The sequence below is a fragment of the Spea bombifrons genome, chromosome 1 (genome assembly GCF_027358695.1).
Source record: "Spea bombifrons isolate aSpeBom1 chromosome 1, aSpeBom1.2.pri, whole genome shotgun sequence".
NCBI lineage: Eukaryota > Metazoa > Chordata > Amphibia > Anura > Pelobatidae > Spea > Spea bombifrons.
The window spans coordinates 43,156,612-43,172,148 of record NC_071087.1 but is presented as its reverse complement, the minus strand read 5'-3'; the positions used below and the strand labels follow the sequence as shown (position 1 = coordinate 43,172,148).

The following is a 15,537-nucleotide window of genomic DNA, read 5'->3' as shown; positions in this document are numbered from 1 at the left end:
ACAGCATAACACCCATCACTCTCACACACTTACCAATCCACACTTACCAATCCACACATACCAATCCACACGCATACCAATCCACACACACATACCAATCCACACATATACTAATCCACACACATACCAATCCACACACATATACTAATCCACACACATACCAATCCACACATACCAATCTACACATACCAATCCACACATACCAATCCACACACACATACCAATCCACACACACATACCAATCCACACACATACACCAATCCACACACATACCAATCCACACATATACCAATCCACACATATACCAATCCACACACATACACCAATCCACACACATACCAATCCACACACACATACCAATCCACACACACATACCAATCCACACATATACTAATCCACACACATACCAATCCACACACATATACCAATCCACACATACCAATCCACACACACATACCAATCCACACACATACCAATCCACACACATACCAATCCACACACATACACCAATCCACACACATACACCAATCCACACACATACACCAATCCACACACATACACCAATCCACACATATACCAATCCACACACATACCAATCCACACACATACCAATCCACACACATACCAATCCACACACATACCAATCCACACACATACACCAATCCACACACATACACCAATCCACACACATACACCAATCCACACACATACCAATCCACACACACATACCAATCCACACACATACCAATCCACACACATACCAATCCACACACATACCAATCCACACACATACACCAATCCACACACATACACCAATCCACACACATACCAATCTACACACATACACCAATCCACACACATACACCAATCCACACACATATACCAATCCACACACATACACCAATCCACTCTCACTGTATGCTTTCCTACCTTTCCTCTTTTCTCCTTACAGCTCCTTTTCCTGCTCTTCGCTCCTCTTCTTCTTCAGTCCTCTTCTTCTTCAGTTCTTCTGTCTTCTTCCGAGGGCACGGGGTTCAGAGGGCACGGACAGCGGTGGGCGCGGCTTCAGTGTTGTGCGCCGGGATCTGACAACAAACCCCGGCGCACAACAGCTGTTGCCGCGCGGATCGCAAGGAAGCGGTATCGGAGGTCTTTAACAGACCTCCGGCTCCCTTGAGTGATTTTAAGCCGGGTTCAAGGGAGATGCTTGAACCGGCTTAAAATCACTCAAGGGAGCCAGCTCCTCCAGCGGCGGACATTACTGTCCGTCTCTGGAGGGGTGCCGGGTGCCGGCAAGTTGGCACCCCCCTGATGAGCGGACCGCCCCCCCGCCCCCCGCTAGGTACGCTACTGCCTAGTACACAATGCTGGAGTTCTCCAGAATGGTCTCTTTTAGTGTCATTACCATATAAATAGTTTGTAGCTTCTATGTGTTTAACCTAAATTATTCAAGTCACAACCCCAAAATCACTTACTGCCACAACCATTAATATAAACCTTTAATTTACCTAAGACACTTCTGCAAGCCCTAGACTATACTCTTATTAATTGCAAATAAACCAGCTTTACAAAAACCTTTAAAAAAATGAACATTTTTCCAGGTTAACAACACAAAAATATCAACGGAAGTGACTTAAATTTAGAATAAAATGACAGATTAAACGGTGAGTAGAAATAGTCATAGTAATAAAAAAAAATATAAAAGAAAAAAACTGTAAAAACAAATAAAGCTGCAAAATAAACAAAGAAGAAACAAAGCAATATATAATAGCACTGGTGTATTTAATAGAAGTCAGTGCTATTTCCAAAATTAGATCCTTCCATTATAATATTTACTGGAGAAATGTTATGGCTCCTTATATGTTAGTAATTTTGGATTAATCAGATCTCCCATGAGAAATACCATTCCCATGTCTCAGGCACTGTCTAACCCAGGGATGTCAAACTTAATTGGGCAGAGGGCCAGTTTGAATCTACAGACAGCTATTGGGGGCATTTGGTACTAGATAAAATAATCCAATTTACAGTTATATTTAGTTATTGGAGATATAAATACATAAAAAGTAAAGGTTTAGCCTGACAAACAACTTGTATTACTCAGTCACAACACTCATAGCATTCACACATAACTACACAACTCAACAATCAGAGATGAGCATTCACACAAGAACGTACAGCACTCACAGGCAGGCTGTCGCACAACAACTCACAGATCTTACACAGGCACTCACACAACTAAAAGTTCTAACAGTACTAACATAACTCACATTGTTTACAGACACATAACTCACACAAACCACAACACTGACACTGGCACTCACAAACGAACACCAATCACATCACTCACAGAAAGAACTTAAAGCAGTCAGATACTCCCACAACACATAATCAACACTCACAGACACAACACACACAAGAACACAACTCATATGGTTGAATAGGATATGAATAGGTATCTTGGATACGAATCAATGCTTAAAATAGTTAAAACCACCAGTTGCTCCACCAACTGAGTGCCCAGGAGCTCTCAGCAATGGTAATGAACATGACAGGAAGGGTAGGACCAGGGTGGCTCCAGATGGACTATAAAGGACCAAATGCAGCCTGTGCGTTGTATATTGGACACCCCTGGTCTTACCCTTGCTGTCATGTTCATTACCATTGCTGACAGCATGTTTTCTGACCGTAGGATATATTTATGGTAAATGTATAGAATGAAAGTATGAGGGTATGATTTAGGCTAACCCCAGAGCCTGGCCTTGTGCAGTCTGATAGCACCCAGGACAGAATATCGGTTATTATTTGAAACTATACTGCTTGAATGCCCCTCTTGGGTTATTTGTTCCACGTTTGGGTTTAGTCAGTTTCCCAGATAACTTTTATGTCAAGATAGGAAATTTGTAAGATGGTTAACTATCTAGATGGACAGGAAAGATGTATTATTGCCTATTCTGTTACCACTCATTAGTTTAACTTGTGCCTCTGTATAAGAGCAAGTCACTGGGTCAGGTATAACTTGCCACTGAGTAACTCCTAGCACCATTATTACATATGATAACAAAAATTATTCTACACTAGTGCAAGAAGCACTTGGACCAAAAATATTTGCGCCTGATGCATTTTTTCTTAGTTCATGTTTTTTTTTTTTGGACAACCGAAGCAGTTTAAGAGGAATAGCAATGCTCACATATCTAACTAAATATAAGTATTTTCCAAAGACTTTATGCCAGACTTTAGAGTTATAGTGTTTTTCAGCTTGGTGGATATTTCAGCCAGTCTCCTCACTGTTATGAGACGGCGAACTCACAAAAATTCCTATATACAAACAATACAGCGACACTTTGGAATTCATTATGTCCTGCTAGCCAATCTCTTATTCCCAGTGCTTACATTAAAAAAAATCTATTGAAACCGTATCCTCTTTAGCTTCATTTATCTCATTTTCTGGGTTTTTTCGTAAGACCGCTAACATATTTTAGTCTTTTATTTGCTCGGTTATTATTACCATTTTATAAATGTTTACTGTGAAAAATATGGCATTTGCTATGATAAAAAATGCCACTTTGCCCTCGATGTGAAAATTAAGCATCTCTCTTAACAGATCTTTCACTGCAGAACTTGTTGCTTAGCTTACATCTTTACAGATGTTGTTCGGCTAGTGCTGTCCTGAAAATGTGTTATTTCACACATCATATGGTGTATAGAACTTATATACACAAACGCATGTGGACACCCCTTTCCAAAGCCATGGCCGCTAATATGTAGTTGGTACTGTTTGACATTATCAAATGTCTTCACTGGTGGTGTCAGGGGCACAGGTGCCGGGTCAGGCTGGAGTCCCTGTGCAGTGGCAGGATCGGGCTTTGAACTCGGCTGGAGGCAGACGGGTGTTGCTGTGCTGAGTTGCAGATGACTGCTTTAGCCTTTTCTCTTTGGTGTCATCTATAGACACAACTGGAAAACCGCAGGCGTATAAGAAGAGACTCACAGCAACAGGTTCTGCGCTGCAGGAAGGGACGAGCAAACGGTAAGGGGGTCTGTAGTAGACTTATGCATTCGGATTTGTAAGAAATTCAAATGTACCAAATTTTGGCAAATTTGCCGATTTGTACAAACCCTGATTAACAAGGCCAGAAACCCCACGAAGCGGACAAAAATGAAGCAAAAAGCTCCGAATTATAATCTGAAATTTTTGGGCCTACATTCACTCTTTTTTACATTCTCATAATTGTTCACAAATTGACAGACTAAGACAAACCGACACATTAGGTGGAGAGAGCCCTGCTCACAAGCTTACAATCTTAGGAAGTTGTTTTATGCAACATCATTAATAGAAGTCAACATAGTTTATCACTAATTGGTCATTTCAATCTAACTTTTTTTCTAATGAAACTATAAGCCACATTGCTGACTGGGTGGATAATTGGTTACATAGTTACATAGGCTGAAAAAAGACATGAGTCCATCAAGTTCAGCCTTTCCTATATCTGTTCATTTGTTGCTGTTGGTTGAAAGAATACACAGCGTATTCAATGACAATTTAAAGACCTGTCTTGGAATATTTCAATAAATAGAACTTTAGAATGTGGATATCCTATAATTTTAGAGAAAAAAAAGATATCTAACCAAAACAAAGGTTTTCTACAAAGACAATAAACGTTGGATGCCTTTTCTAGCAAACGCAGGCGTTCAGCGCTACAATTATTTACTTTAGCATAAGTAGTGTTGATCCAGATTGCCTTTGGAGTAATAAAGCAGTTTCTTTACTTGGAGCAATGTTGGATACAAGTCTTTGTTTGTTTGTTTGTTTTGCCTTCTCCTTGATCAACAAACATGGTTACTCGAAAGGCTGAACTATGTCAGTGAAATGACCCCTGAAATGTGACTTCAGCATCAAGCAAATAACTAGTGCATTGTAACCATGGTATAACACAATTTGATGGACAAAGGTTGGAATGGGAAGGAAGATATAATTAACTTTACGCATGTAAATGCTTGGGAAAAACTAAACAAACGTCAATAGATTAAAAAAAACCAACAAAATATCCTTTTGTATTCATTAAAGACAACATGCCACTAATATTATAGGAAATAAGAGATCATAGGTCATGTAAGGTCACATAGCGACTTTATTTAGTTTTCCCATTACATCATAATAAATTCAGCTGGAGCATACCAATTTCCCTTTGTAATTCCCCGTAACAACCGTACATTTATCTATTGGGTAAAATAATAGAAAGTAACCCTAGCCTTAGTTATTCCTTTTTCATATAATAAGTTCAGCAGTACTTCACTTGAGTTGGGGTGAGATGAAACTTGAAACATGGCATCTTACCGACTTTACTATGCATTGTTAAGAGTCAACTTGCCGCTTTTCCAGATGTTCAGGGAGTTAATGCAGGTGAAAAAGTACACTTTCTGCAAAATAATTGTGGTTGCCCATTCATTAAATGTAATTGAGTTGATCAGCTAAACTCACTGCCAATTGGTATATTGTCCATCCAAATGTTAATGCTAATTTTCCCTGCCCCCTACCTTCTGTCTCTCTCTCTATAAATGTAATAATTACCGTATTTGCTCGATTATAAGACGACCCCGATTATAAGACGACCCCCCAAAATCAAAATATTAATTTAGGAAAAAAACAAAAAGCCTGAATATAAGACGACCCTATAGGAAAAAAGTTTTACCAGTAAATATTAATTCATGTAAATTATTTTTTCATGTTTAATAAAAGCTATGATTGAGAAAAATATATTTTTTAAATTTCCTTTTGTTTGCCAACCTGCCCCCCCCAGTTATGCCACTCTGCCCCCAGAAATGCTTTATACCCCCCTATTTGCCACTCTGCCCCATGATATGCCTTATACCCCTATATGCCACTCTGGCATATAGGGGGTTAAAAGGCATATCATGGGGCTGAGTGGCATATAGGGGGTTAAAATGCATTTCTGGAGGTATATAGGCATATCATGGGGCTGAGTGGCATATAGGGGGTTAAAATGCATTTCTGGAGGTCCAGAAATGCATTTTAACCCCCTATATGCCACTCAGCCCCATGATATGCCTTTTAACCCAGCATGTACTGGCTGCCTTGGCTTGATAGGAGTGTGATTGCTGTTAGCAGTTTGATATATATATATATATATATATATATATCAAACTGCTAACAGCAATCACACTCCTATCAAGCCAAGGCAGCCAGTACATGCTGGAACCTGGGGATGATAGTAGTGGGATTACAGCCTCCCTATGCCATGCTACAACCCCCACCCCCCTTACACATCCATGCTATCACACACAAACACATTTAAATACTCATTCATTCCATTAATCACACATACTTCACACATTAAACACACATTAATCACACATACTTACCCAAAAACCCTCCCCCACCCCCTTACCTGAACTGCAGATCTCTCACTCGAAGACTTCTGCAGGGGACCGGCTGTAGAGCAACTTCTCTGGCCCCGCCCCCAGAGGAGGGAGGGGGAGATAGAGCTCTGTGAGGACGCTGCAAGCTTCCTGTCCTCCTGCTTCTAACAGAAGAGACGCTGCTCGCGACCGGTAAGCAGCATGGCCCCAGCAGACATTTTTTGGGGGGTCTGAGAAGACGACCCCGATTATAAGACGAGGGGTATTTTTCAGAGCATTTGCTCTGGAAAAAACCTCGTCTTATAATCGAGCAAATACGGTAGTTTTGAAAGGTGTCATCACTCAGTAAGATTATGATAATTATTCCTTAACAGGACCAGAGTATCAATACATCTTATATGTCAAGTAACATTTTTTCCCCCTAAAATGTCTTATTCACCAGTGGACAGTAACAATGTAGGACTCATTGGCCCCAAGCTAACCACTTACATTTGTCATCTGTTTTCTATGATTTGTGTGTTATATCACTCCTGTCTTCAACCATTACGTTTAAAAAAATCATGTAGATAACCTGTGGTTTCTTCCAGGTCTTTGACAGATTTTTAATTTGCTAAATTTCAACAAACGAGAAAGAAAGTAGAATCTGCTATTTCAAACACAACATTCTGGTGTTTATAATAAAACCCAGCGTCTGGGTGGCCAGGTCAGTTCTAGAAAGTTTGCAGAGTTTTTCTCTGGCAGAAAAAAATAAACTGTTCATGGAAGGGAGTCGTAAAATTATTTTAAGATGTCCACAAAATAAAAAAGCAAGAGGAAGAGTTACTTACAATGCACTTTTAGACAGAGGACAAAATCATGTTAAACTTCAGCCATTACTCTCTTTCTCATATATATATCATATATACACACACACAATTAATAGACAAAAGTAACACCTAAACATTACACCAACAGGGACTTTTATGACATTCTAAATACATAGACATTAATTTGTAGTTGGTAACCCATTTGCCGCTATACCAGATTCCACATTTCTGGGAAGGCTTTCCACAACATTTTTGAGTGTTTCTGTGGAAATTTTTGCCCATTCATTTAGCAGAGCACTGTTGGATGAGAAGGCTTGGCTCTCAATCTCCATTCTCAATCTCCATTCCACTTCATCCCAAAGGTGTTCGATGGGGTTGAAGTCAGTGGTCTGTGCAGGTCAGTCAGGTTCAACACATCCAACCATGTATTTTTGGACCTTGCTTTGTGCGCTGGGGAACAGTCATGGTGGAACAGAAAGGGCCTTCCCCAAAACTGTTCCCACAGTTGAAAGCATAGCATTGTTCAAAATGTCTTGGTATGCTGATACATTTTTTAAGTTTTTCCTTCACTGGAAGTAAGGTGCCCAACCCCTGAAAAACAGCCCCTTACCATTATCCCTCCTACAACAAACATTACAGTTGACAGGTAACATTCTCCTGCCATCCGCCAATCCTAGACTGCCAAACAGAGAAACATGATTTGTCACTCAACAGAACACGTTTCCACTACTCCAGAGTCAGTGGCTGCGTGCTTTACACTGCTCGATCCAACGTTTGCCATTGTACGTCGTGATATGAGGCTTGCATGCAGTTGCTCAGTCATGGAAACCCATTCCATAGAGCAGTTTTTGTGCTAATATTAATGCCATTTGAAGTTTGGAACCCTTCATGTATGGAATCAGCAGAGCGTTGGCAACTTCGACCATGCACCTCAGCACTCGGTGACCCCACATGGCCGAGTTGCTGCTGTGCTGCAAAGAGTCCCTGAAGATTGATTTCAAATGTTGGCAACTATGCTTTAGGGCTCTGATATTTAAACTGTCCAAAAAGCATAAAACTAGCTCTTCTATTTTATATCTCTCAAAACCTCGAAATCAACTTCACAAAAACCACCAAAAAAAGGTTATGTCACTGTCAGTCCTTTGATGTTGGATCAGCGCAGCTAAAAACTTTTTCCCCTTGGCTTCAGCCAATCTTATTCAATCTTAAATTGTACTCATCATCTGAGAAACACAACTGGTATGCAAGCAGGGTTCTCTCCACCTAATGTATCGGTTTGTCTTAATCTTGTCAATTCTAGTCTCGTCATGCCCCTTGAATATATGTATTGTATTAAGCGCTGCGTAAACTGATGGTGCTATATAAATAAAAGATAATACTAATAATTGGTAGTGTTGCAGCAGCTGAGCCATGTTTTAGCTGCATAGCTTGGTGGTAAAGTTTCAGATGATTGAAAACTCAGCTATAGTGTATTCTACCTGTAAAAACAATCTCAGAAACCTATTAAAGTTATGAGGCATTTTATGTTACCATATTTTGGCACCAAACTAGAACATCAGAAGGCAGTAATGGAAAATAGGCTTTAAGTACTGCAATGGTGACATCTAGTGGAAAAGCAGAAATTAGTATTTTTTTTTATATTACATTTGATGACCAAAAGTAAAATACAAGATGTTTTAACTAAAAAAAGTTTTCATGATCTTGGACCTTATAACCTTGTTTTGCTTCTGATAAAGAGATAATTACAAGAAATTCAATAGATAAACTACCAGGAAAAAAAAAGAATATTTTAACGTTAAATGACTTGATAACGAACACTTACATGCAGCCATAATCACAATGTTCATCAGTAAGAATAAAGTTATGCAGTTTTTTTTACCTTCGCAGATAAATGTCTTTAAATATATATTTTTTCATTCTTTTATCCCCTTTCTATAAGCTTTGCACGCTGAATGAAATGTACACAAGTTTAAACATCTCAACCACCAGGGTTTATTTACTAAAGCAGCATTTGTGGTGCATATGATGACCGGAGTATGCCTTTAATTGACATTCAGCATATTGCAGGACTAAAAGCATCCCCACTTCATAAACATTTTTGGGGACCACTAAATTAGGTATTTGCAACATTTTGCTGGTCAGAAAGTTCCCCCACGTCAACTATTATGCATCTGCCTTCTCATTTCTTCATGGTCATCCTGTCATAACGCATATACTCAAATTTAAGAGGTTTGGTAACATTACAAACTTTTGGTTTAGTAAATAGAACCAAAGCAATTTCTAGTCATAGAGAAACTGTCTATTCACATTAATGAATACATTGTATATTGCAACATATTGCAATGTTCATCTATGGAATGAAACCAAGAATACATTTCAGGGAACCCAATTTCCAAAGAGGGAAGAATATAGCACAAGCAACATTCTTGCTTCTGCACCATGGGTTTTATTTATTGTAAGCGGTTTCACTCACATCAGATAATATTAAGCATGTAATACTTTATTTTATATTAAAGAAAAAAAAATGTAGCGAAACCAACATTGGCATTTACAATAAGTGTAAATTAGAAAAGCAAAATGCCAATAGAATGCAGGACAATTTACACATAAATAAAATCAATAATTAAAGCATTTAATGATTTCTGTTTATGACAAAACCAGAGCTATGGATTTTTAAACAGTAGTGGATGGAATATGTACAATAACTTACTCAAATACAAAAGAAAAAATCTTAACCAATTATTTTTAATCGCTCAGTGGGCCTAATATCCACAAATATATGGCTGGAAGGCCCATCACAGGTACAAGAACAAGCAGATTTTGCTGGTCAAATTGAAAGCAGGTATTTATATGTTAAGATGAACTTGTGTATGTTTTTGGCCTGGATGTGCATATCCATAATAATTCTTGTTCTATCATGGAATATGACCGCCACATGCAAACCTTGTTTTGCGACACTGCAGAAAAGATCGAGGGCACACATGCAGCCCTCCTGGCAACCCTTTCGGTAAATTTTCTCCTTCTTGCACCAAAGCGGGCGGCATAGTAAAAATGTTAAAACCTTTAAAGAGTCAATTTCACCTATACATTAGCTAATAAAGTATAATGTTCTTCACCTCGCCTAGTCATGGTTTCATGAAAGGTGCTCTTTAAAACCACTTAAACGAGATGGAAACATTTAAAATCTCCACGCGTACCCACAGTCTGTGAAACTATTTGTCAAATGGAAACCCTAAAATCTAGTAAGCAAGACTTTCTGTGAACGTTTAATTGTATATTTGAACGTAATGTTAAATAATGCACGTACCAGATAGTTTTACAGCATCTGTAGAATGTTTTAACAAAACGCCAATTATATATACAGGAAAACATTAATAAGAGCTTGTAACAACTACAATGGTCTATAATGAATTTATACATAGGGTGGGAATGTAGGAGGTAAACTGTTTGATATACGTTTGATCGAAACCAAAGAACTTTGACCACCGAGACCACAAATGCAGCCCATTATTCTTTACTAGTGACTAAATTAAAGGAAAGATCACTTCGAGAAAGAATTTCTGCAACAAGAAAGGTTTGAATTCTAATCTCACCAGTCGCAGGGTTTGGGATCTATTATGCATGATACATATACTAATGCCATTCCTAATGTTCACATAGGCTGGGTATTCAAGAATAAAACAATTCACCGATGACCCCCTGAACAGACTAGGCAGAGAATGTGCAACAAACCCAACCATGCATCACAGATCACAAGTACTTGCAGCACTTTTGAACACAACGAAGCAAGGAAGAAGCTATCCATACAGTAGCAAGTTATGATTTTAAGAGTCTATCTTTTTATATGCCACTGTGCTGTTGACTTTGTGAATTGTAGTAGTAAACGAACGGAGACGGACTTCTTCAGAATTGGAAACAAACTGAGGTCCGGATTCTTCCCACTTCTCTGGCACCTCTAGGTCTTTGTCTGTGTAGATCAGCAAATCAAACGCACCTACATTTAGAGAAATGGATAGTAAGCAAGTTTATCTTCACTGCATGAAAAAAATGTAAACAAAATAAAAAAATAATCTGTGCTTAGGTGGTTCCATAATGCCGCAACAATCTATTACTTGTCACATACACAGGCACAGATACCACTAGTAAAAGATTATAGAATACAAACCAAATCAGAAAAATTACAATGACTGACATCCTGAACAACCAGCTAATATGATGCACCCCAGACACCTTCCTTTTTCACATGGAGAAACTTACAATTAATTCAGATTTGAGAGCTTAGTGATCAATTATATTTCCTCTACAAAGCCCTCAACTGAGACTAGAGACCAACACGTGTTGGTTATTTTGATTTGTTATATTTGCACGGGATGTGCCGAGAGGCAAAGTTGAAAAGTAGCCAATGAAATAGACAAACCGGAATTACTTTTGCTGTTTCTATCACTTTTTCCAATAAAGATTCTTTTATAAGATAACCCACTGCTTTTTAGGCAATTATTTTAATTTGGTTTAAAAGTGACTTTTTTATCTTGTTGTTTCACCTCACTAGCCCAATCCTAAGGCTGCTAGGACATGTCAGTGAACACCATTCCTCGGGTTATGAAGTATACACGTATGGCAAAATACACTAAAATGCTGTAGAGGTGGTACTCACAGGCAGTTTCCAGCAATGGAAGGAAAGTTACTGTGGCAGTTATCTGCCTGATAACAGACCGGATTTCTTCTTGGATAACCTTCTGTGACTTTTCTCTAACACTGGAACAGATAACCATTAGTAGCAAGGTTACAAACATGCATAAGACACAAGATCGACAGGTCGTTTTTAGTGAATTCCTACTTTCACCTGACTTGAATATAAGCAGTCTACTGAATTTATTGTAATACTGATCTTGAGATCAGCGATCATATAGAGGTCACACAAAGGGGCATACCTGTTTGGACTGCTTACCACAACATACAACCTGCCAACCTAATAGCATAATGTGTCATTCTAAGAAAAGTAGTAGAGACTTCCAAGACACTTACGGGCAGCTGCAACAGCGCACTTGTCTTCTAATTTACAGAAAGATAATCATCTTTGGATATGCAGCAAATAAACGATAGTATTCCATGCTGAGCTATTACCACAGAACACTTACGTGTCATCCTTGACTGTTTTATCGCACTCTATATCAAATTGCCAGCGTTCCAGTATTTCATTGGTATCAATGCTGGTTATTACCACAACAAGTTTTTGCACCTGACATTTGTGCAACCAGTCTGAAATAAAACACAAGATTAAAAATGTGGCAGCTTGACAACAGTAATCTGTTCTACTACTATTTTTAAAACTTTAAGTGATAGAAAACTAGTAGTGAATCCACCTATTTTTAACAGAATGGTGCATCGTGACTAAGCACAAACTGACAGCGAAAGCGTTTCCTAGGGTATAGAGCGTCCTGGGTGGACTGAATTAGCTTTTCAAGTAGGGGAGCAATAACAGATCCCAACAACAGAAAGTTATGCTCAGTGGCCCCTGGAGTAAATATCATTTATTTGAAGCCATATACATTGTTGGATTGGTTTATTTAACTTACAGAACTGAAAAATGTAGGAAAAGTCACAGATTCTTTGTTGTAACACCAGATACATAGAGCACAGTCTCTAGATTCCGAACCTTATGTGTCAGTTTGTGTTAGCCAATGTACCATGTGAAACACAATACATTCTTGGAGCTATATAAGGATCTGAAGCTCTATAGGGAGCATTCTGGTACGGACCATACCACTTATGTAGCTTTGTGAAGGACACGCAAAAAGCAAGATGGTCCATGCTGACATAGGGTCTTTAACGTGCAGTTTGTTAAACAAGCACAGTCATGTATCCTTAAGGGATAAAGTATTTGCAAGCAAACATCTTACAGCCACCCCTCTCCCCAATAAACAAAAAGGACAGACACCTTTAAGCTGCTCCACCACTCTATTTAAGTAGTCCTTCAGCTCCGGATCTGTTGAGACTAGGAGGGTAAGCCCATATTTCTGGATACGTGTGAAGGTTTCAGGGGGATAAATGCCACGCTGGTATAAAATACTATTGATTCCACAAACTACAAAAAAAAAAAGAAAATCATTCACAATTGTAACTTTAAACTAAACCCCTGTACAAATGGCAAAACTGTACATGTTCCAACAGCTGAATTTGATATACTCCGCCAGCCTTTTACAAAGCAAGGCCTTCAAGACAGAATTAGAAATATGAATTGCTCAGGGAGAACTGAATTATTGTGTATGTATAAAAAGAACTATATAAAATATAAAGTGTAACGCTGCCAGCCTCAGTTTCTAGCATCATACATACAGTGTACTTTAATGCGTATGATAGCTGGGATGTCCCTTGATTGCAACAGTAATAGTTGATTGTGTTGGCATGGGAGACTCTGCCAGAAGCTCCCACATGTATTGCCCCTTTACCTCGTCCGCAGCTATTTTTGGTAAATATGATACCTGTATTGGCTAAACGCCGCATAAAAGATTGCAAGCTTTTAAGATGATTTAGACCTCACCTCCGGGCACATTATACCACAGTATGCCTGAAGAAGATTGTCCCAAAATCTTGCAATCCATTATACATAGGTTAACCAACAAAGGAATCATCTTTACCAGATTTGCTTTCTCTCTTTCTACGGCCAACGCCGTACAACCGTATACCTCCAGCTATTTTCTGCATGGGAAACATGTTAGGCCAAGTATATCTCCTTAAACTGGACGTACTTTCTGCCACTCTGCAATCATGGCGAGCAGGGGATTAGTAAAATCCCCCACACCCATGTGCAGAAAGTACCCAAATTCTTCCATATGCATTGTTTGTTTAGGGGGACACTGGAGAGCTCATTCACAGCATACAGAAGCCCAAAATGTTGAATGTGACAAGTATCAAGATCGGATAAAATGACAATTTATAGGCAAATCCTAGTGAAAAATGTGAACAAATTAGCAGAATCCTTGTACAAAGAATTGTAATTTAATACAAATATTGATTGCAAGTAACCACCTCACATTGCCTGTGGAATAATCTGATACATATCCCTATACAGACAATAAACATACAGTGCCAAGAAACCCCGCCCCCCGTCAGATACAAGAACCACACATTCTGGCACCTGGTTGGTTAATTGCTTAGGCAGGACTGCTATACTATCCAATCACTGATGAGTATAAAGAATTACTATCCGCTTGTTACTTATGGAAATACATTGTTTTCATGGACAATACAGTTACGTGTCTTCCAATAAATGGGCTCTGTCGGTAATGGATGACCCAACAAAACGTTCTAGCAGCGGGGCGATTAACTAGCATTTATAACTATACGGGCGCTCCGTCATGATTACATCTACCCTCAGTCACTCACAGAAGAACTCCGAAACGATCTCGGCGCTGCCTTTCAGGGTAATACCCTCGCGTGTCATCTGGGAAGACGCCATTATTTAATTTCCCCGCGATACCTGTGCGTGTTTACGTTAGTTTAGAGCAAAAACTCTTAACTGTCCGAACTTATCCGATACAGAGAAACTCGCGCCTTCCACTTCAAAACGCGAGGTTGCGTACCGGAACCGCCCCTTCCTGCAGCGAACGAAACTGATGATTGGCTAGCGGGTGTTTTGCGTGTGACGTTGCACGTTCCCAGAGTATTCGAAGGCCATTTTGAATAAGGGCAACGAACGTAAAATAAGTTGTTCTTCACCAGCAGTAGATGGTGCTGTTGCCGCATTTTCGTGTTACTGGAAATTTATATATGAAGAAGTCATTACATATACTTAGTTCTGCCATTCTATTATTTAGAATACTTCTTGTTGCTACTCCTCTTTACGTGTCTCTATAATATTAGAATTTCAGGCATAACTTACACTTTAACCCCTTCCTGACAAGGGCTGATTTTATTTTTTGTACCCTTCGTGACAAGGGCTGATTTTATTTTTTGTACCCTTCGTGACAATGGCTGTTTTAAAGATTTCTGCGGCGCTCGTGTTTAGCTGTAATTTTCTTCTTTCCCATTAACTAAACCCACACAAGTTATATATTGTTTTTTTTAGGGCAAGAAGGGCTTTCTTTAGATGTCATTATTTTGATTGTATCATATAATTTACTATAAAAAGAGTATAAAATATGGTGAAAATTTAGAAAAAATGACTTTCTCTGACTTTTACTTGAAAAATCTTTTACTCATCTATAAAAGCTAATGAAAAAAACTGCTAAATAGATTCTACTATTTGTCCTGAGTTTAGAAATACCCAATGTTTTTATGTTATTTTGCACGTTATGGGTCAATAGCGTTTTGCTATTCTTAAACCATGTTATTCAAATCTGGTAATTCTTCC

General features: G+C 38.8%; 1 protein-coding gene across 1 annotated transcript; it reads right to left on the bottom strand.

Moving 5' to 3' along the window:
* Positions 1-10,437: 10,437 nt before the first annotated feature.
* On the bottom strand, positions 10,438-14,687 carry MAD2L1 (mitotic arrest deficient 2 like 1). Its single transcript, XM_053461435.1, has 5 exons — positions 14,571-14,687; positions 13,123-13,269; positions 12,323-12,443; positions 11,839-11,939; positions 10,438-11,178 (listed from the first exon to the last, which is right to left on the bottom strand). Exons 1-5 carry the CDS (start codon positions 14,641-14,643, stop codon positions 11,009-11,011), a joined length of 612 nt encoding a protein of 203 aa, XP_053317410.1. The 5' UTR covers positions 14,644-14,687; the 3' UTR covers positions 10,438-11,008.
* Between the last annotated feature and the right edge of the window lie 850 nt (positions 14,688-15,537).